This window comes from Lycium ferocissimum, chromosome 9, assembly GCF_029784015.1.
Source record: "Lycium ferocissimum isolate CSIRO_LF1 chromosome 9, AGI_CSIRO_Lferr_CH_V1, whole genome shotgun sequence".
Classification (NCBI taxonomy): Eukaryota; Viridiplantae; Streptophyta; class Magnoliopsida; order Solanales; family Solanaceae; genus Lycium; species Lycium ferocissimum.
Window position 1 is genome coordinate 69,782,149 of NC_081350.1, and position 23,923 is coordinate 69,806,071.

The 23,923-nt window shown below is 35.8% G+C and overlaps 1 protein-coding gene across 1 annotated transcript; it reads left to right on the forward strand.

The window, feature by feature from the left end:
* The first annotated feature begins 711 nt into the window (after positions 1-711).
* On the forward strand, positions 712-13,950 carry LOC132031523 (putative SWI/SNF-related matrix-associated actin-dependent regulator of chromatin subfamily A member 3-like 1). Its single transcript, XM_059421519.1, has 4 exons — positions 712-1,163; positions 2,810-4,035; positions 5,377-5,668; positions 12,967-13,950. The coding sequence occupies exons 1-4, from the start codon at positions 842-844 to the stop codon at positions 13,767-13,769; spliced, it is 2,643 nt and encodes an 880-aa protein (XP_059277502.1). The 5' UTR covers positions 712-841; the 3' UTR covers positions 13,770-13,950.
* Positions 13,951-23,923: the final 9,973 nt, after the last annotated feature.

Here is a 23,923-nt window from a genome sequence, read left to right on the forward strand (position 1 = left end):
TAGTGTCAGCAATAGTCTAGACGGGTTAAGAGAATTGGGATTGGGAAACGGGTTAAAAAGAGAATTGGATTTGGGAGTCTACGTGGAGCCTATGTGGATCCGACGTGGCTAATTTTTTTGTGTTGTGGAGTCCAAGTCAAACTTCCATTCATATAAGGGAAAATTTATCAAGTATCCTAACGGGGAGGACAAATTTGATCCCAAACTTTGACGGAGAGGGCAAATTTGATCCCAAACTTTGACGGAGGGCAAATTTAAAATATAAACCATACTTTGAGGGTAAATTTGACCCTTTTCCCTTTTTTTTTTAAAGTTACTCAATCAACTAGTGAAAGTAAAAACACATAAATTGAAAGAGGAAAAAAATAATTACTCCATTTGTTTCAAAAAAACAAAAAGACGAAACAAAAGAACGACAGAACGAAAAAAGGCGTTAATCACAATGTGCATACATCTCTCTCACAAGTCCCGACATCTATTAGCTACTATCATATGTCAAAAATCTCTAATATATTTTTTTTCCTCTCTATACCGCCTTTCCTTCCAAAACTAAAAATATATTATTTATGTAATTTTATAACAAAAATTACTCATCTATTGGTGAAAGGAGAAAGCACATAAATTGAAAGAATAAATATCCGTTCTTAAAAAAAAAAAAAAGAAAGAAAAAACGAAACAGGGCGTTCATCACAAGGTACATGTACATCTTTCTCCAAACACATGTCAAAAGAACTCTTACTAGTAGTTTATTTTCTCTCTCTACACCCGCCTTTCCCCTTTTAAATTAAACTCTCTCTTTTCTGAACAGTTTTGAAATTTCAATTCTCGTCATCAACTGAAAATGCTAGAAGGGCGAGACCCAATTGAACTTTTTATGAGTCTTGATCGGTGGCCTTTGTCACCCATCGAAGAAGAAGAAGGAGAGGCATCATCTGAGATGTACATGGTGGGTTTTGTGATTGTTAATGTTGTTGGTCTACAGTACTACAATGGTACTATCCGTGGTCGTGAAATGGTTGGACTTCAACGTGAACCACTTAATCAGTATGATTCAAATGCTATTAAAGTACTGAATACTCGTGAAATTCAAGTTGGACACATCGAACGCTCCGCCTCTGCCGTTTTAGCACCCCTTCTTGATGACCATCTCATCTCCATTGACGGTAACGACCCTTGTCTTTTTTGTTCTTTACTCATATGTCATGTGTCTTTATAACTTTGGTGTCCGGCTCAGCCTTGACTCATTCCACGCCATACCTGCCACCGCATAGGCGAATCTAGGATGGGTGCACCGCTAAAAAATAAGTAGAAAATGTATTAAGTGCGTGGTGGGGGTGGTTGGGTGGGTGTGGGGTTTTGGTTGGATGGGGTTAACAAGTGTTGTCTTTTTTGTTCTTCACTCATACGTAGGGGTGTCAAACCGGTGCGGGTTAAATAGGGCTGAATTAATAAATGAGCGGGTCATGTTTTCATGGGTTTGATTTTGCCACCCCTACTCATATGTCATTTGTCTTTTTCCTCGAAAATTTGTTGTCAAAGATTAAAAAATCTATGCTTGTTTGCTTGATTCTTATGGATGTTGTGCCTTAGATGTTGTTCTACACTGATGTATTCAGCGAGTTTATAGCCTTGGCCGACAGGCTCGGGTATCTTTGAAATTTCATCATGATGGGGATAGAAGATAGATCATTGTGATTGTTGGTCTTCAACGAGGAATTCCTAGTAAGCGCGAGTCATCAACTCGCGTTGGCTACGTCCCTGCCCTTCGTTCTCACCGCTCATCGCTCCTACTGATTGAATGATCCGGTGAAATGTTTGGATCGCGGCGACATGGGCGGTTCGCTGCCCACGAAGTCTGAAACCTTATCATTTAGAGGAAAGAGAAGGCGTAACAAGGTTTCCGTAGGTGAACCTGGGGAAGGATCATTGTCAAAGAGAAATAAAAAATTGAAATTTTGTGCAATGGAATGTAATTAATAGAGTATAACCACAAACAATAGTTATTTGAACCAAAGAATGAGAAAAACTATAATTAAACTATATACTCCCTCCGTCCCATAATAAGTGTCACCTTAGCCTTTGTCCCATAATAAGTGTCACCTTAGGATACCAATACATATATTGACTAGTTTTTTCCATATTTGCCCTTGGACAAAAAATGGCAAGTTTCTTTATTCAAGGCCAAAAGTTGGATTCCCAATGTCAGAACTGCTTGTGCATGCTCTAATCATCAAGAGGAATAATTTTTTTTTTTTACATAAGGGTAATTTAGTAAACTTTACACTTCATCATTGGTTTTTTAATATGCGTGTTTTTGGCTAAGGGGACACTTAGCACCTTGGCGCCTACACCAAAGCGCCTGGCAAAGCGCACAACCTGTGCTTTGCTGAGCTTTGGGGCTTAAGTGTGCTTTTGACAACACTGGGACAGAGAAATATGAGATGCACAGAGCTGCATTTTACCTTGAGTTTTTGATTTATTTTGTTTTTCTACTTTTCATTGAGCCTTTCATTTTACCCTTTTCTGGATTGTTTGTGGAAATTTTCTTTTCCCAACCTGCAGTATTTGCCCTTGATTTTCTTTTTAAATTTTGGAATTTTAGCTTTCGGTAGTTGGATAACTTTTTTAATTCAGTACTGGTGTTTAGTTATAGTCTCTGCATCACTTGATTATCTTGAATATAGGAATCAGAGTTTGTTCTTTAGGTATAGTCTCTGACTCTTAAATTTTATGATACTAATGTGTTGACAGTTACCAATCTGCTTGGGATATAATTTTTGAAATAAGTTTGTTTATCATTCATGCATAGGAATTGTTCCAAAGGTGGCTCGTCCAGGAAACAGATACAAACTTCCCTGTCAAGTTCACATCTTTGCAAGATTGGAAGCATTTGGAATAGTAAAATCAGCAATTACAAATGGTGGGCTGTATTTGATTGGCGAGAGCAATCCATCATTTACACTTTCAGAGGCGGAGGTAGTGAAGGAGAAAAGAAGTACACCAGAAGGGAGGGACATCGATGAGATATTTAAGCTGTTGGATGACAAAGTCAGTAAAAAGGAAGAACTGAAGGCATTAGAGCCACCCAAAAATATAATAAAGTCGAAGCTTCTTCTGCACCAGAAGGAAGGATTGTGGTGGTTGGTTCAGAGGGAGAAATCTGAAGAATTGCCTCCCTTTTGGGAAGAGAAAGAGGGTAATTATGTGAATGTCCTGACAAATTACTCTACCGATAAAAGACCTGAACCTATAAGAGGTGGAATATTTGCAGATGATATGGGGTTGGGGAAGACACTTACTCTTCTTTCTTTGATTGCTTTCGATAAATGTGGTGGTGTTCTTTCTTCTTCAATCAAAAGTGGGCATCTAAATTCTGAGAGAGATGACGGATTAGATGAAGAGGAAGACACATGTGCAGCTTCGTTTAGTAAGAGGAATAAAAGGGGAAGAGATAGTGGAAAGGCTAACAATTCACGGAAGAAGCAAAAGACTGAGCGAGCACACACTCTACATGTGAAGGGAAAATCAGTGTTTAGTCCTGACAGACGTTCTGGCAATTCAAATTCAGGGCCGACATTGGTTGTTTGTCCACCAGCTGTATTCTCATCATGGACCTCACAGATTGAGGAGCACACAAAATCAGGTTCGCTGAAGTCATATCTTTATTATGGAGAGCGGACAGGAGATGCCAGTGAGCTGGAAAAGTATGACATAGTTTTAACTACTTATAGTATTCTAGCTAATGAAGACACATGGATAGATTCTCCTGTCAAAAAGATAGAATGGTGGCGAGTAATCTTGGATGAGGCACATGTCATTAAGAATGTGAATGCTCAGCAAAGTCGAGCAGTTAACAACTTGAAAGCTAATCGAAGGTGGCTGGTAACAGGAACACCAATACAAAATAACTCATTCGATTTGTATTCTTTGATGGCATTTTTGAGATTTGAGCCTCTGTCTATTAAAGCCTACTGGAACAGTTTGATACAACGTCCACTTGCCCAGGGAGATGAGAAGGGGGTGTCGAGGCTGCAGGTAAGCTCTCTTATATATATATATATATATATATATATATATATATTTTTTTTTTTTTTTTAAGTTTGTGTTGGATTTAAAGCCTCCATATTCTCTTTTTGTTCTATTGGCTCGTAATTGTACTTGTCTTTGTGAATACAGACCATTGGAAACAGTTGTTTTCCCAGTTCCAATTCTCAACTTTTCCGTAATTATCATGCTTTTAATCTCTTTCCATTATGACTGTACTTAGAAAAGTTATGCTATTTCCACTACGTGTTTGTATATGAACTTTGAAATATTAGGAAGAGCTTAATGTTTAGATGCTCTAGATCCTCTTTATACCACACCGTGTGAAATTTCGCTCCCTTCTCTCTACTCCTAAAACAGGAGTGGCAGTTTGCCAGCAGTGGACAAATGGTTGAGCAGTTGGTTAGATAGGGAGGGTAGAAGGGCTTTCTCCGGAAGGAGGAGCGGCAAGCTGGGGTGTCTTAGGCTCAGGCTTTGGCAAAATCTACTAAGTACTATAGTGTTATGTAGTTGGAGACTCGAATAATTTGTGCGATGAAAGAGAAAGGGGAAGGTAAAGGGCTGTTCCAGTTTAAGGCAATACTAAAGCTGAGTCTGACAACCTTTTCTTCGTATCTGGTGTGTTTCTCTTTGATGGTTAGAGCGCCATTTTGTTTAAAAGTATTACAGTGTGCCTACGCTCTTTTGCCAGTTAGTTTCAGGGTTCTAGTTCCTTTTGAGAGTGTATATCTAACTGCTTAAAGTTTGGATATGGCCTACTCTATTTTCAAGTAAATTAGTTTATTGCCGCTGGTTTATATTTATAATGGTGAAAGGTTATTTATCTTTGAAGTACACTTCTATTGAATTTCTGATGCATGACAATCTTCACTGGTCAACAGTACGTTGAAGAAATGCAAATGTGTTGTGTTTTGCTTCTGTGGCATGCATTGTATTCTTGAGGAGTTTACTGCACAGAATATTATTGCTATAACTTATAAAGTTTTGTTAGATGAAGACTTCTCTGACAAATACAAATGCAAGCTTTAGAACACTATTACATAATTTGCATAGCACAACTTCTGGAATGTGAGATTTCGCTGATTGCACCTGGAAATTCCTCTAAACTTATTACCATTCTCCTTTACATATCTCTGGGAAAGAATGCGGTTCGTGAAAGAATTAACAATTTATTTCTATTATTTCAATTGCATTTATGTGAAAGATTATTGCTAAATCAAGGCAAGTGGCTGTAATCCATTCTCTTTCCCTTTTCATAGTTAATTAGTTTTATACAAAATTTATGTTCCCTGCTAGCTTGTTTTAGGATTCTGATCTTCTTTGCCTTTTCAGGTCCTAATGTCAACCATGTCTTTGAGAAGGACCAAAGAAAAGGCTCTAACTGGTTTGCCATCAAAATCTATTGAGACTTTTTTTGTGGAGCTTTCTGGAGAAGAAAGGGAAATTTATGATCAGATGGAATCAGAAGCTAAGAAGATTGTCAATCAATACATCTCTTCTGATAGTTCAATGAAAAAATACTGGACTGTGCTGAGTGTTATTGTACGACTTCGACAGATCTGTATAGATTTAGCCTTGTGTCCTTCAGACCTGAGATCTTTACTGCCATCAAATAAAATTGGAGGTTAGACTTGATATCTCTCAAATTTATTTAATTCTTATTTTGTGTACAAAGTAATTTGACTGGTGAAAATCATCTGATCTTTGTTGAGAGAATGGTAACAGTATATTCATCAGCACAAAAGCTGTGCTGGTAGCCAAATTTACAAAAGATCCAGTGAGTTCATCTGTCCTTTTCTACTTCCAAGGACTCTAAATACTGTAATATTGTCTCTGTTTCAACTAAAAAAAAAAATTCTATACACCAGAAATGAAAAGACAAAAATAAATTCAAGCTTAATCTTCTATAAAGAGTTGTGTTTTTATCTTCAAAACACTTAGCATTTCTTTCTCTCCGAAGAGTCCTCCATATACAAGCTGGGATAGCGTTCCACCATATCTTGTTACCTCCATATACAAGCTGGCATAGCGTTCCACCATATCTTGTTCTTGCATTACCTCCTAAGTTGTTCCAACATCTCAACAAATCATAAGTAGTCCTTGGCATCACCCATTTCATATTCCCTTGAGTAAAAAACAGTTGTCGCCATAACATTCCTTTAAGAATCCTATGGAATTACTTCAATTATGGAATCGTGAATAGTCATTGGTTGGTCTGATGTATAAACACCATAATCGGCTTTTCCTTCGTATACCTTACTTACCTCGACCTAGCGAAGCACAACAAAAAAAAAAAAGTAGACTTCTTTTTCTGTATTCGACCAACAAAAACCCAAGACGGTGATGGTGCAAATACATTCCGTGCCCAACTTGAAGTCGAAGAAACTTATTCAATGATCACTTCTAAGTAACCGCTTTTGGTCCGTGGTCTATATCATGCCAGTTATAGCAGTCCTAGGGAATTTGTTCGGTCTCTTGGAGTTGTAATCTTCCTATTAATGATTGTGACAGCTTTTATAAGATATGTCAACTGTTCAATAACTCTACAATGTAAAAACAGGTGACTATTCTCTTCTTGGACTGCATTACATAGGAAACACTGGAGCTCATTTGAAATCCTCTTCTCGGTAGCTTCTAATGGGTAAGACGAGCCTTCTTTGCTGGGAGCCAGGCTAAACATGAAACTTCGGAAGGAATTCTGACCTTCCAAATATGTTTCCAAGGCCAAGACACTTGTTGGTTCCCTGCATTGCTTAACCATTTATATGCCCCTTTCACAGATAATCTCAAACTGCTATCCACTTTCCAGATAAGAGAATCTGCCTCCTCAGTTGTTCCTTTGAAAGATTCCAGACACTTAGTTAGCTCAGCCACCTTGTCAATCTTCCAGTCAGTCAAAGCTTTGCTGAAATTTAGATTCCAGCCTTGTTGGTTCTACGCATCCATAATTGTTATGTCTGGTGTATCTACCAGATTATGTAGTTCAAGAAAGCTGACCCTGAGAGGTACATGACACAACCAGTTGTTATCCCAGAATGTTATCTTCCTTCCATCTCCAACCTTGAACCCAATCTCATCATTAAACTCCTCCCATAGGTTCCTAATTGCCCTCCAATTGCTCACCCCATTAGCTAGCCTGCCTGACTTTGTGCACCAATTGTTTACTTGTCCACGTCTGAAAGATGATATTTCTCCACAAAGCTCGTTTTTCAGTGTTATACCTCCATGGCCATTTCATTAATAAGCTCTTGTTGTGTACCTTAAGGTTCCTGATCCCCAACCCTCCTGCTTTGGTTGTGACCACTGAGTTCCTTTTCCTTTTTTTGAACAGGTAACAACTTTGTATTATAGACCAGTACTTGGGTAGTACTGAAAACCCCTTTACAAAAGAAAAAGAAAACTAAGAAGCTAAGAAAGTAAAATCCTAACATGAGTCAAGAACTTCTAGGATTGATTCTGCATCTACAGAGGGATTCTTTGTACACCAAAAACAAAATAGCAACATACAGTCTTGCTTGATCTTTTGTAGAGTGCTACTCCTATCCTCAAAACATCTGGAGTTCCTTTCTTTCCAGATTGTCCACCATATGCAAGCTGGAATGATCCTCCAGTAGCTTCTATTCCTTGCCCCAATCCCAGCCTCCTCCCAGCTAGAATGAGCGTCAACAATCTTGCTAGGCATTGTCCAAGATATGCCTCTGAGATTGATAAAAATCTTCCATAGCTGATCAGTAATTCTGCAATGTAAAAACAGATGCCCTACTGTCTCGGCTGCTTCCCCACATAAGCAACAATTTGAAACTAAGATAATCCTTCTCTTTCTCAGGTTTTCATGTGGCAAAACAGCTTCTTTGGCTAGCAACCATGTAAAGCATGCAACCTTAAGAGGTATCTTAACTACTGAGTTCCTTTTCACTGGATGGTAGCATTTTGTTTCTCTGTTACCCTGTCACAAAAAGTTCCATCTGAGCGTGTCCAACTCTTATCCCAAGGTATGGGGAATAAAGACATCATATAAGTGGTTAAAAAATCTAACACTGTTGATTAAAGTGACTCTTTCTCCGAAAGATAGATCTGAATCTTCCATCTTGCCAATCTCTTTTCACACTTTCCAATCACCCCATTCCATACCTCCGTTGCCTTATTTTTGGCTCCTAGTGACATCCCCAAATATGTCATTGGAAGGGATCGCACTTCACATCTCAATGTCCCTGCTAGATACACACTTCACATCTCAATGTCCCTGCTAGATATGGATACCCTCCACTCCATTAACTGGAAACAACATGTTCTTCCTCTAGTTTATGTGTAAACCAGCAACAATTTCAAAAGTGAGTAGTATCATTCTCAGCTGTCTCACTTGTTCAAATTAGTTTCACAGAATACTAGTGTGCCATCAACATAAATTAGATAGAGAAATTCCATACTATATTGTATCCTGTCGTTCACCTTGAAGCCTCTCAGCCACCCACTCATAGTAGCTTTCTTTATCATGTTGTTTGATCTTTCCATAGCCATAATAAATAGATAAGCAGAGAGAGAGTCCTCCTGCCCTAATTCCCTTTGAGAAGGAAATTAGCCTTTAGGACTTCCGTTCACCAGGGTAGAGAACCTGACTGTGCTAATGCAAAAAAGAATCCACTGAACCCACTTCCTTCCAAATCCCATATCCTTCTGTATTTTGGTTAAGAAAACCCAGTTTTTATTTTTGAATAAGGTAACATTTGTATTTCAATCAAAAGTGTCAGCATACGGTTAAGAAAACCCAGTTTACATGATCATATGCTTTTTCTATGTCTAACTTACATAGAAGCCCTGTAACTTGCCCCTTTAATCTTGAATCCACACATTCACTTGCAATTAGAGCTGCATCCATGATTTGTCTCCCTTTTATGAAAGCCATTTGCTGCTTATCTACCAACTTGTTCACCACATTCTTCAATCTTTCAATGTGTAGTTTGGCGATGATCTTATAGACACCCCAACTAGGCTGATAGGCCTGAAATATCTCAAATCTTTTGCACCATTCTTCTTTGGGATCAACACCACAAAAGTCTCATTAGAGTTCTTTTCAAGGTATTCCTGAGAATGAAAGCAAGGCTGGCTCAAAAAGATGGGGGGCCTAAAGTCAAACTTCACAGAGAGGCCCTAATTTTTTTTTTTTTTTTTTTTAAAGAAATGAAAGATTTTCATATATATTTTTATTTAAGATCTACTTGTCTAGATTTTTTAGATGTGAAGTCATTAACTACTGTTTTATAATCCATTTGTTCTAACAAATCCTTTTCAATTGATAATATAGCTATCAAGGGCTCCTTTGTGGGATTTAATTAATTCTTCTTCAAAAAAAAATAAAAAATGAAATTAGAATATTTACAACCACATACCCGGTGTAATCCTATAAGGGGGTTACCTTACCCCTACCTTGGGAGGTAGAGAGGTTGTTTCTCATAGAACCCTCGGCGCAAGGAAAAGCATATTAAAACAGTACGGAATTAGAACATTTATTTAATAATAAGAATAGCAAAAGCGGGGAATTAGAATTTAATAATACACACGCACAAATATATATATATATATATATATATATATATTTTTATTTTTTTTTTTGGAAAAATGGGGCCCCCAAAAAGTTGGGGCCCCAAGCCATTGCTTTACTGGCCTTATGGTCGAGCCGGCCCCGAATGAAAGTCTCTTAAAGTGTTCAGAATATTTCCGCCAACAAGCTAGAAAAAATCCCATTGTATAGCCTGTCCTTGGCACACAATTTAGTGCTATCTAGCACCTCTTATTCCTCAAATTCTCTCTCTAGCCACACCTGCTCTTCTTCAGTGATGCTCTGATTTTCCGTCAGGTTGAAATTTGGTCTCCACTCATTTTCTGCTTATAATTTCTTGTAAAAGGAAGCTGCTTCACCTTGATACCCTCTGGATCTATGTTCACTTCACCATTTGTTTCCACTTATCAATGTAATTGAACAATCTGTGAGCATTTGCTATTCTATGTAAGAATTTGGTATTTTTGTCACCCTGTTTTAACCACTGTACTCGTGATCTTTATCTCCATGCACCTTCCTCAAATTTGCATCTCCGTCAAACTCCATCACCAAATTTGCTTTCACTACAAGTTCATCATCTGTCAGATTCTTTTGTTCTTGGATTGTATCTAAACTGAGCCACCCTCTCCATGATCTCTGTTTTCATTCTTCCATGGTTCCCTTAATTTGTTGAATACTGTCCCATAGTCACTGCACTTTTATGGTTACATAAGTATTCGTCAGATAGATCTGTGAGTTCCACCTTCTGAAGAGCTTTCCATTTACCTCGAAGCTGTGCGAAGTACTTGATAGAACCATAATAGCTCACTCTAGTTAGACTGTCAGACTCCTCATTAAGTTCCTTCTTCTTTCAACCCACTCATACCAGGCATCTGAGTCGGTTACATTTTCAGTGATGTCAAATGATTAGTTCCTTGAGATGAAGCCTTTTTTAGTTTTTACCCATACTGCAGCTATGTATGAATCAATCATCCGGAAACCTAGGCTTTGAGTGGAATTTATGCTTAACTCAAAGAAGGATAATCAAAACTAACGGACTAGAAACAAGAATATTAATGAGTCGGAGGAGAAAAGCACGAATAAAATTGGCAGGAAACAAATATAAGCACAGAAATAACTAGATAACACAAGTATGAGCAATATACTAGATGAAATCTAGCTAAGGAATTAAGAAAGTGGAAAAATTGATAGAAAGATGGAAACAATTAATACTTTAATTCTGATAGTTTGCTCAGTCTGCTATGGTTCACATTCGCTATTTTCTTTGACAGGAATTTTGTGGGTCGCAATCTCGACTTTCACTTTCGCTTTCGCGGAGTTCTCTGAAAGTTCTGACAATCGTGATCACTTCGCTTTTGCGGAAATTCACCCGAGTCTTTCACGATCCCGCTTTGCCTCTTGCAATCATAGTTAAACCTCTGTTCGCACAGTTCGTCGTCCAACTCGATCCTGCCTCTGATTTTCAGCTCAAAACATTACTACATCCCCTCCAAACTGCACACCCTCTGATATGGTTTTTAACTTCCCGAGGTGTTCCCAACAAAACCCAATAACATCCAATCCAAAACAATTAATATTTCTGGATTCGGATTTTTCAAGCTCAAATGGGAATTCAACTTTCTTCAGAGTTTCCGCTCTAGTCTTCAAACCCAATCAACAGATTAGTGTTTCAGCCTCGAATTTAAGCTTCAAACAGTAACACTGAACAGTTTTATCAACAATCTCGAAATTTCAGCGTTAAATTGAACAAGAACTCAAAACTTCAGTGGAGAAACATCTTTTTGTACTTTCTGATTTTTTTTTTTTTTTTTTTTTTTTTGATTTTTTTCTTTTTTGTGACTTTGATTCAAAAATAGTTAACTGAGTAGTAGAATACCCCAATTACCCCAAAGCTCTGATACCACATGATAACTTTCAACCTAGGAAAATTCAAGGAAAGTGAATATAAACTATTCCACCTCACAAGACCACTAGGAAGTTGGTAGACAGAACAATAAAGCAGATGGATAATTTAGAAACTAAGGCAGAGGCTGAAAGAAAACAATACACTATGTATTAGTTGAATCCTCGTAAACCCAACAATAATCACTAATCAAAGGATAGGAGAGAGGAGGGTTCAAATCATGTAATGAATGCAATTATTACATCCGAAGAAATAAAACTTGAAATAAACCAATTTAATATTAACTTACAAGATATAATCGAAGGGAAATGGACGCATACATGAATATTACCTAACATGTAGAATTCCAAGAGACATTTATTGGAGAGGTATGGGACAAACCCCCAACTCACAATAGTATCCATGTTCATAATCAAAGCTAACTTGTGAAGATGACCCTTAAAAGAACTACTTATACTAGGGTTCAATTGATACCAACAACTACCTTATTACCATTAAAAACTAGGCCTAAAATAGCTTGGTCCAAATTACACGAAGCTGACAAGCCCAGTAGCCTTCGCGATCGCAGTGGTAGGCTCGCAATTGGGAATCCTGCCTGGTATGCTTCCTTCGTGACCGCGATTGATGTTCGCGTTCACGATTCTTCAGCTGCAGCTCATCTCATGATCGCGCCAGTGTGCTCGCGATCGCCGTCCTGTCAGGTTTACCCAGTAGCTGCTTCTTCTTCTTCTTGATGTTTTGATGCATCTCCTCTTCTTGTTACTTGACTTTCCTTCATCAAACAAACACTTGAGCCTATTGTACACCTTGAATGTCTCTTTAATGGTCTTCCTAAAGCTTTCCAAATCTTCTATAATTGGTTGAAGGTTTCTAAATACTTTTGGCGCTATCATATGCTTCTTTGTATAGTGGATTAATTTTAAATTACTTTTGTTTCTTATCCACTGAATATCATCACAAGTGGTAAGTTGGGGTTTTGCCAACCCACAACCTCCTGAACGAGAAGTGAAAATAACCTGATTAATTGGAAATATACCTATGCCATTGCAGTCTTTCTTAAAATAGGTGAGAAACAAGTGCCGTAAAATGTCAACTTCCTGTTTTAGAGTAGTGTATACCTTTGTTTCCAGGGACAACATAGACAGTCCTTTGTTCATTGTGGACTTAAAAGCTGATTTCTGTCATATGTTGTGACAGTTCAAGCTCTTGGTAATGCTGGCTTGAGGTTTAGGGCTGTTTGTTTTACAAAGAACAAAGCTCCTACTGCATAATTGATTCTAACAAAATATATTGCATGTTTGTATTTTTTGTTACATTTTCCTTTAGGGCTGATAAGGGGGAATTGTAATCATTTTCTGAATATGTGTAATTAGCCAAGTAAAAGACCTTTTGTGCCACCCTGCTTTTCTCTTTTGGTTCAGCTAGACAGTGAGTAATGCATTTAATCATTGAATTAAACCAGATGTGCAGAGCAATCCACAGTTGTTGGACAAAATGCTGTCAGCATTGCAAGATGACGAGGGAATTGATTGTCCAATCTGCATTTTTCCACCTACCAATAGTGTCATTACTTGTTGTGGGCATATATTTTGCAAGTCATGCATTTTGAAGACCATAAAACGCGCCAATCCTTGCTGCCCACTTTGCCGTCATCCTCTGTCAGAGTCCGACCTATTCTTCTGCCCACCTGAAGCATCTAATGCAGCAAATAGTGGAAGTTCATCCACTGCATCATCCAAAGTGAATGCACTCCTAAAACTTCTTGTTGCATCAAGAGATGAAAGCCCTAGCAGAAAATCAATTGTCTTCTCTCAATTCAGGAAGATGTTGCTCCTACTTGAGGAGCCGCTTAAAGTAGCTGGGTTTAAGATATTGCGCTTAGACGGGTCAATGAATGCAAAAAAGAGATGCCAAGTCATTAAGGAGTTTGAAATCCCAGCTCCCAAGGGGCCTACCATCTTGCTTGCAAGTCTAAAAGCTTCAGGTGCTGGAATAAATCTTACAGCTGCTACTAGAGTCTATCTAATAGAACCTTGGTGGAATCCAGCAGTTGAGGAGCAAGCTATGGACCGAGTCCATAGAATTGGACAGAAGGAAGATGTGAAGATTGTGAGGATGATTGCACGAAGCACCATTGAAGAGAGGATACTGGAACTGCAAGAAACGAAGAAACTGCTGGCGAGGAAGGCTTTCGGGAAGAAGAAGAGCTCGCAAGATCAAAGGGATATTAGTGTTGATGACCTTCGTACCTTGATGCACTTGTGATGTCATTCTTATTTCTTTATTGATGATCCGTAGATGGATGTATATGTTTTTGTAAATGCTTAATGTACTATCCATCTGATCTTTTTGGTCAGAAATGCATGCCTATACAGTTACTGCAATCTTCACTGCTTTGAATTATTTTGCTCAACTTTCTATGAAAATGGAAATAGTGCTTTGAACTTGCTCTCGTGTCTTGTGTAAACCATCATGAGATTAGCCTGGAGCAAATAAGTTCCTCCTTGCCAGAATGTCAATGAAAAGAAGGTTGGGCTGCAGAATTTGAAACTTCATATTCAAGTGGGTCATTTGCACGATTACCCTTCGAAGGTACTGGTCTTTAATTTTGTCCCTCAAATTGTTGGTCTTTAAATCCCGAAGTTTTGGGTTCGAACCTCGGCTCAGGAAAAAAAAAAAAAAAAAAAAAAAAAATTTCGCAAGGCAGAGGTTTGTAGCAAAATTAAGCCTATTCAGGCTCAGGCAGAGGTTTGCCTTAAGGTAAACTTTTACCCAAATGCCTCAAGGCCTAACTTTTCGGGCAAAGTTAGGCCTATGCCCGAATTGGCCTAATTTTGCCCGAATAGGCTTAATTTTGCTACAAACCTTTGTCCTTGCGATTTTTTTTTAATATTTGATTGAGCGGGGGGTTCGAACTTGGAATCCGTGAGTTTTTGGGTGAAGGGTAAAAATTAAAGATTTCAAATTTGAGGGACAAAAATTAAAGACCAGTGCCTTTGAAGGGCATTCCGCACAAAAAAAGGGCAATTCGCAGGACTGCCTTATTTTGGGGTGGTCTTTAAATTTTGCCCTTCGCCTAATACCATGAGGTTTGGGGTATGAATCCTGGCTCAATAAAAAAAAAATCGCAAGGCAGAATTTTGTAGCAAAGTTAGGCTTATTCGGGCCAAAGTTAGGCCTCAGGCAGAATTTTGAATGGAAAAATCTACCTGCAGGCAGAGTTTTGAATGCAAACTCTACCTACAGGTAGAATTTTCTATTCAAAATTCTGCCTTGAGAAATTCCTTTTTTTTTTTTTTTTTTACTGAGCTGAGGTTCTAACCTAGAATCTTAAGGTATTAAGCGAAGGACAAAAATTAAAGATCACCAATTTGAGGGACAAAAATTAAAGACCAGTGCTTTTGAAGGACAACCCGCACAAAAAAATGTAAACTTAACAACTCTTAGCTTATGTATTATTAGGGTTAAAAAATTGACCTTAGCCCTTAGGTATTGGACAACATTTTTTTGCGCGGAGTGCCCTTCTTTTGGGGTGGTCTTTAAATTTTGCCCCTCATATTTGAAATCTTTAAATTTTGCCCTTCGGCTAAAACCCATAGGTTCCAGGTTCGAACCCACGCGCAGTCAAAATTTAAAAAAAATTCGCAAGGCAGAGTTTAAATTTCGCTATGCCCCCAACGGCATACACTTGTCAAGGAATTACCAAAGTTATGCCGGACCCGGCATACTTATGCCTTGTGGGCAGACTTGGCACAAGTATGCCGGGTCCGGCATAACTTTGATAATTCCTTCACAAGTTTATGCCGGATCCGGCATAAAAGTTTATGTGTTAAGCTGCAATTTATGTGTTAGGAATGAAAACAAGAGGCACGATAAAATCTTCATAGTCCGTGGGATCCTGATGAAATATTTGTAAATGTAGTATGCATGCCTTCAAGTTTGCTAGATATTCCATCTCTCGTCAAAATGTTATGAAATACTTGAAGAGCTTTCCAAAGAGATTTTGCTTTAGATCCCCTTAAAAAAACATCATTAGTTGGTCATTTCTTTTCTTGGACCTTACATTATTTGATATGCCAACTTTAAAAGGGATTATCTCTCGTTGTCAATGACATTTATTACCTGATTTTATCAATGTATACCGGTTTCGGGGCTACTAGTTTGTCGCTTCTCGTTGTTGGACCTACAATGGTTGAACTTCAACTGGGCAGGGAATAATTGCATTATAGTTTTTAGGCATTTTGTTTCACTAATCTGATTTTATCTCTGGTTGTTGTGCCAAATCTGTGCTTGTTGATTGAACCGAATAGTTATGCCGGACCCGGCATAACTTTGTGAAGGAATTACCAAAGTTATGCCGGACCCGGCATACTTATGCCTTATGGGCAGACTTGGCATAAGTATGCCGGGTCCGGCATAACTTTGATAATTCCTTCACAAAGTTATCCGGGGGCATACTTTTAATGGGCAAACTTTTATGCGGATCCGGCATAACTTTGTGAAGGAATTATCAAAGTTAGGCCGGACCGAAGCATACTTATGCCAAGTCCGCCCACAAGGCATAAGTATACCGGTCCCGCATAACTTTGGTAATTCCTTCACAAGTGTATGCCGTTGGCGGCATAGCGAAATTTAAAACCGCTTTGCGAATTTTTTTTAAAATTTTGACTGCACGTGGGTTCGAATATGAAACCTATGGGTGTTAGCCGAAGGGCAAAATTTAAACATTTCAAATATGAGGGGCAAAATTTAAAGACCACCCCAAAAGAAGGGCAATTCTGCGAATTGCCCATTGGACAACTACGAATTGGAAAAAGAAAGTTGTCCAAGTCCGAACATTAAGCAAGGGCGAAGACCATAAACGTTTCTAAATGTACCAGCAATCGCACGGGCTAAACATGTCTATTCACTTTAATTAGTCAGTCTTTAAGGTTTGTATTTTGAAAATAACTTTTAAAAAACATTCTAATTGTTATTATATATAGAAATATATACAAAATGTATTTTATGTACCATCACTTTAGTTATAATTAAAAAATGGAGTTGATGGAATTAAGTCTTTGAGATGGAAAGAGTCGGACTTTTTTCTCATTATCATGACAATGAAAGTTGTTCACCGATGTGAAAAAGAAAATTAGTAAGAATATGAGGGAAAATTAATATTTTGATTCTAATTTTTTTTTAAATTTTAATATCTTATATGTATACCGATAGGTTGATATCCATTACAATTAAGTAACTATTCAGATCCAAACATAAGAATCATTGTTGTATATATTGGATTTTTCAAAAGCAAAACTAATAAAATATTTTTATTAAATTAATTAAAAAATATATTATAATTTTTTATAGTAACAATTATAGATAAAATAAATTGTTACAAAGAAATCAAAATTAGAAAGATATATGTTATATCGTAAATCACCAAATTTTAATTCTGAAATGAAAATATAAAGTAATACATTTTATAAATGTAAAGAAACAATAATCAGAGACTGCAAATGAGAGTAAATAAGTAAAGTATTGACAAAGAAGGAAAACGGGGATAAAAGTCACTCCCTCCCTTCAATTTTACTTGTCGACGTTAACTTATCAAGAAAAAAAAAATTCTTCTTCTTATTTTACCCTTCACATTAATTACTCATTTTCTGATGCTATTGAGACTATACACCAATAAATATGGATATTATGATAAAAATATATACTTCATTTATTAATTCTCAAAGAACGTGAAAAGTCAAAAGGGAACAAATTATGTGTAGGAGAATTAAAATAACTTTTGATACAAATTTGCATTGCTATTGTTCGTCCTCTCTTCAAGTTTAAAGTATTGACAAAGAAGGAAAACGGGGATAAAAGTCACTCCCTGTTAACATATCAAGAGAAAGAAACCAATATGGTAATTATTAATAAGTACGAAACTTCAATTATGTTGATTGTGTATAAAGATAACGACTACTCATATATTATAGGCGTACATATTTGTAGAAATATACATGTTATCCTTTTTCTTGTATTCCTTTATTTATCATGGGGACCATCAAGCTAGGCAGCGCAAAAAGAGTAGGGAGAATCATGCAGAAGAGGCTGGCCATTAATTTCCATGGAATTAATGAGTGAATATTTGTGTGTTCTTATTACTAATTTTACCCTTCACATTAATTACTCTTTTTCAAATTATTTTCGAAGGCTATTGAGACTTACACCAATAAATATGAATATTATGGTAAAATATATACTCGCTCTGTCCCATATTACTTGTCACTTTCCCTTTTGCACGCCCCTTAAGAAATGAGAAATAAAAGATGTATTTTACTATCTTACCCCTATCTCTCTCCAATACATACATTCTAATCAAAACTGACTATTTTTAAGAACATTTATTACTAAGGGTAAGATGGGAAAGATTTAATTAATTTTATCTTGGTTTTGTAAATGAACAAGTAATTTGGACATATATTTTTAGTAATGTGGCCAAGTAATATAGGACGGAGAGGATAAGATGTGAAAGATTTAATTAATTTTATCTTGGTTCTGTAAATGAACAAGTAATTTTGACATATATTTTTAGTAATGTTGAGTACTTCATTTATGAACAAGTAAAAGTGCACGGAGGAAATAAATATGTGTCGGAGAATTAAAATTGAAATGCATACTTGTATACATGAGCAGAGAATAAATATTCAGTACTATGACATATGTCCACGTGGGATAAAAAAGTAGTTTAATAATGTGGCCAAGTAATATGGGATGGAGGGAGTACTTCATTTATTAATTCTTAAAGAACTTGAAAAGTCAAAAGTCAACAAGTATAAGTGCACGGAGGAAATAAATGTATCGGGGAATTAAATTTGAATTGCATACGTGTATACATGAGAAGAGATAAATATTCAGTATTATGACATATGACCACGTGGGATAAAAAGGTAGTTGGTTAAAATGTATAATTTATATAGCTTGTGGTACAAATGTCTATTGGTGTGTTAGTCCTCTCTTCACACTTATATATATTAGAAATAGAAAAGAAAAAAAATATAGAATAGAAAAATAGACATATATTTTTAGTAATGTGGCCAAGTAATATGGACGAAGGGAGTACTTCATTTTTATTAATTCTTAAAAAACGTGAAAAGTCAAGTACAATAATGTGGCTAATTAATATGGGATGAAGAGAGTACTTCATTTATTAATTCTTAAAGAACGTGAAAAATCATGTAATGTGGCCAAGAAATATGGGACGGAGGGAGTACTTCATTTATTAATTCTTAAATAACGTGAAAAGTCAAAAGTGAACAAGTAAAAGTGCACGGAGCAAATAAATATGTGTCGGATAATTAAAATTGAAGTGCATACATGTATACATGGGAAGAAAATAAATATTCAGCAAGAACGTGAAAAGTCAAAAGTGAACAAGTGAAAGTGCGAGGAGGAAATAAATATGTGTCGGAGAATTAAAATTGAAGTGCACACGTGTATACATGAGAAGAGAATAAATATTCAGTACTATGACATATATCCACGTAGGATTTATTAATTCTTAAAGATCGTGAAAAGTCAAAAGTGCATGAAGGCAATAAATTTGTGTAGGTGAATTAAAATTGGACTGCATATGTCTATACATGAGAAGAGAATAAATATTCAACAAGAACGCGAAAAGTCAAAAGTGAACAAGTAAAAGTGCACGGAGGAAATAAATGTGTCGGAGAATTAAAATTGTAGTGCATACGTCTATACATGAGAAGGGAATAAATGTTAAGTACTATGACATATGTCCACGTGGGATATAAAAATAGTTGGATAAAGTGTACAAGTTATATAGCTTATGGTACAAGCATTCATTGTATGTACAATTTGTAAAGCTTATGGTGCAAGCTGGAGGAGCTGTGATCGTCCTCCCACCGTGCTTATATATAATAGAAACATACTTGGGTCATTTGCACTTTTGTCCCTATTTTGTGGTGGTCTTTACTTTTTCCCTTCAAATGGGCTTGTTATTTGATGTGGTTAACTAAACTACCTAAATATAAGTTCTTAAAGGAGATGACATGTTTTATGTGATTAACTTAACTATCTAATAGACGAATGAAAAGGCGAATGAAAACATACACAAAAATTTCCTAATTTTTGAACCGTAAGTGTTTAATTGAAACATTTTATTAGGAGTTGAGGTGTTTAATTGGAACATAGCTTAGTTCGAGTGTCTAAATGGTAAATTCTAACAAGTTTAAGGGGCTAGCTATGTGTTAAGCCTTTCTAAAATTATACTCTTGTAATCATACGACTTTCCAAATTTGCTACTCTCAAATTTAGAATTGTTGCACATTTTTTTAATAATTTCCTTTTGTATTTAATTGTACCATGGGGAATAAGTTTATTTTTCTCTTACATAAATGTAAAGTTTCTTAAATGATATTGATATATACGTCAATATTTTTCTTTGCTACTTTTTTTAAATGGATGATACATGGACATAAGAGTTTGTGCTTCTTCAGGATTAGACTTTGATTTTCTCGCAACTACCTTCACAAATGTTTTCACTTATTTATTTGCATTATGAAGAAACATTTTGACGTGATGTTTGATTGATCTTAAATCTGTCATATTTACCTGACTAATATACACATGTAGCGCACGTACAAAGAAATTAGTAAGATAAAAATGAATAAAGGCTCTAACTTAAGATATTACACGAGCAGTTTGAAACATAAGTCTTTTTTTTTTTTTGGGAAAACGGTCAAATATACCCCTCTACTTTAGTTTATTGGCTAACTTTGCCCTCCGTTAGCTAAAGTAGTCAAATATACCCCTCCGTTAGCCAAAGTATACACATATACTCTTGAATGGATGGAAATCCCCAAATCAGCCAAAAATTACCCACTTTACTAAAATTATCCATGCCCCATAAGTTAGACCCGACACAAAATAATTTCCCCACACCCTAATATACTCCCCCAAAAAAAAAAAAACTACAGAAATTAACTTGTAAAACTGCAAAGATACACGATTAATCTCCTATTATAAAACAAATAATTTCTTCTCTCGTTTCTTCTTAACATAATACTATGCAAATTTATGCTTAGAAATTAAAAAACAAGTAAAGCTAAAATTAAAACACACATAACACGAGTAGTAATAACCACAAACACACTTGATTAATCACACTACTACTCGATAATATTTTCTTCTTCTTAACATCGCAAATTTCTGCTAAAACATTAGAATACAAACACACTTGCAAATCAATAAATCTACAAAAATGAAATGATGATTAAAACTAATAAATTATCTGCAACTGAAAAACATTCAACGTGATGATGAAATTAGCTTCAACAGAGAAAATAGTTTTACTGATAAATAGTTGTTGTTTTTTTTAGTTTCAAAAAAAAAAAAAAAAAAACGTTGCAAATTTATGCTTGAAATTAAGAAAAATAAGTAAAGCTAAAATTAAACAACACATAACACTACGATAATATTCTTCTTCTTAATTAACATAGCAAATATTGCTTAAATTTAAGAAAACACGATCACTTGCATTTTAAAAAAAAAAAAAAAAAGCTACAAAAATTCATTTATTTTTTTAGGGTGGGGGGAAATTATTTTTTGGGTCGGGTCTAACTTATGGAGCATTTGTAATTTTAGTTAACTGGGTAATTTTGATTGATTGGGGATTTCCATCCATTTAGGGGTATATGCGTATATTTTGGCTAACGGGGGATATATTTGACTACTTGACTAACTATAAGAAAATTGAAAGAATAAACTAAAATATAAGATATTTTACCCTTTTCCCTTTTTTTAAGAAAAACAAATAAACACTCAATACGCTCCCACAGATATTCGATCTCGGCTATAGAGCAAATCAGCAAATATAAAGCCTTCAAAGCGGAAGTTCACAAAAAAATGACCACATATAAACACACACACATATATATAAACCCCATACTTCAAAAAACTATTTCAGTTAAAAAATTGTGTAAATAAGTCACTTAATTTTTCTAGAAGTAGTCGAAAAACATTACAATAAAAAACATTATATAGAGCAAATAACATGAGCGCTGTAACTTAACATTATGTTTTTTAGCTAGTTAACAAAATGAAAAAAAAAAAAAAAAAAAAAAAAACTGAAGTGGGGCCGAGCGGGGCGGTGCGGAGCGTGTGGCGGGTTCAAATTTTTGCGAGTAAAGCTCAACCCACCCCGCTCCCGCCTTATTGCTATTCCTATTTGAAAGCCCTCTTCTTTAAGGCCTTCCGTTTCTCACAATAATAACAACAACAATAACTGTATAAAAACTTTTTGTCCATTAATTTGATTATTATTATTGAAGTATCTATATTTAAAGGGAAAAGGACACCCTTTTAGGAATAGATAAGACACACTTTATCCCTATTTTGCTCAAAGTACCAGAATTGGACCTTAGGATCAAATTATTGCCAAATCTAGCCAGTACACAATTTTATGCCGTATCTTTCTCGCTTTAATCCTTGACATAAATCTCTTTCTCCTTCTATATCTTTACTTTTGAGTTTTTTTTTACTGAATCAGTGTGATGTAAAAGAAGGATTTTTGCAGTCTATTTAGGGTTTTCTAGTTTGGTGTATGTGGTGACTACTTTTTGAGTCTTCGAAAGAAACAAGGTTGATTTCACCATATCATGTTGACGACAAATCCATAGGCATCCGACCCCAACTTGTCGTCTTCAATTTATTAAGTAATATTTATATTACATTTGTTGTTTCATCCTTGACAGATGGTAACAACTCATCATTTTTTGTCCATATAATTCTAGGGAGACGGTATCAGTTGTGACTTTTGGGTATAATCATACTTAATCCGTCTCAACTATATGACATAATTCGGATTTTGCGAGTCAAATTTCTTTATTTAAATCGTGCATTCACACAATTTTTAAGTTTTTTTTGAAATATCAATTACTTATTTAGAAACTACATCCGTACAATTTTTTTCGCTTTTTGTAAGGTTCATTTGGCAGTTTGGTTTTAGTTTCGATGCTCTGGTAGAAGAAAAACTATTAAAGTCCAAATGAAGCCAAAACATGTATAATAATAACGGAAAAAGCTCAAATATGTCATCTAACTATCGGAAACGATCATTTACGCCACTTCGTCAAGTTAAGCAATACATTTACGCCATCGAACTACGAAATGACTCTTTATGCCATCGAATCCATGGAAATGGCTCATTTATGCCATTTATCAATAGTTTGACTCATTTACGCCATCGCTCGTTACCAAAATGACTCATCCACGCCATTTTTTATTAACGTCGATTTTATAATACTAGTATATGTTACACGTAGCCTCCAATTAGAAGTCTACGTCGTTTAATTAAACCAAATTAATTTTAAATACCAAATTAATAAAAAATCCGACCCATACACCTTACCCACCCACAATCATAATCTAGTGAAGGCCACGTGTCATATATGGTATCAGAAACGTACTTTTAATGAAATATGACATGGATGAGTCATTTTGTAATTCAAGCATATGATAAATGAGTCAAACTATTGATAAACCAAGATAAATGAGTCATTTCCTATAGTTCGATGGCATAAATGAGCCAAACTATTGATGAGTGGCATAAATGAGTCATTTTCGATAGTTGGATGGCATATTTGAGCCTTTTCCGATAATTGTATAATATGTGTATAAGTAGTGAGTATACGTTGATATACATTTATTATACACAAATTATATAATAATGATACATTTCTATACACATACGGTAAGGATACATGTTCTATACAACTACAATACAGTTTCTATACATATGATACATTTTCTATACATATACAATAGTGATACATATTCTATACAACAATGATACAGTTTCTATGAATTAGTTGAAAAGGGCTACGAAATGGAATTATTTTGAAAAGTTTAAAAAATATATTTTAAGCTTCTTAAGCCATCGGTTGTCAATAGTTTCACCTGGATGGCCGTTTATGTCTTTGTCCCATATTAAAACATTTATGGCCTTAGCCCTTGTTAGGGAGTAACTATTTCTTTTCTTTTTTTTGCGCGGATTGTCCTTCATTTGGGGTGGTCTTTAATTCTTGCCCTTCGAATTGGTGGTCTTTAAGTTTTATCCTTCGCCTAATACCTCGAGGTTATAGGTTCAAACCTCACCTTAGTAAAAAAAAATTACGAGGTAGAATTTCGCAAATCTGCATGTAGAATTTGGGCCTTAAGGCAAAATTTTCATGGCCAGAAGACAGAATTCTGCCCATGCAAATTTGCAAAACTGGCTATGCAAATTCTGTCTTAAGGGCAAAAGTTAAAGACCACCAATTTGAGGGGAAAAATTAAAGACCACCCCAACAAAGGGTAATCCTGCAAATTGCCCTAACTATTTTACCATGAATGCTTGATCTTGAACAAATATCCCGATTAAGTTT

What these genes read in the sequence shown, in the direction of transcription:
- LOC132031523 (XM_059421519.1), top strand. Translation starts at nt 842, where the DNA reads ATGCTAGAAGGGCGAGACCCAATTGAACTTTTTATGAGTCTTGATCGG. An exon ending in CCATCTCATCTCCATTGACG is followed by an intron (nt 1,164 to 2,809) that starts GTAACGACCCTT and finishes ATTCATGCATAG; the next exon opens with GAATTGTTCCAAAGGTGGCT. An exon ending in GCCATCAAATAAAATTGGAG is followed by an intron (nt 5,669 to 12,966) that starts GTTAGACTTGAT and finishes GAATTAAACCAG; the next exon opens with ATGTGCAGAGCAATCCACAG.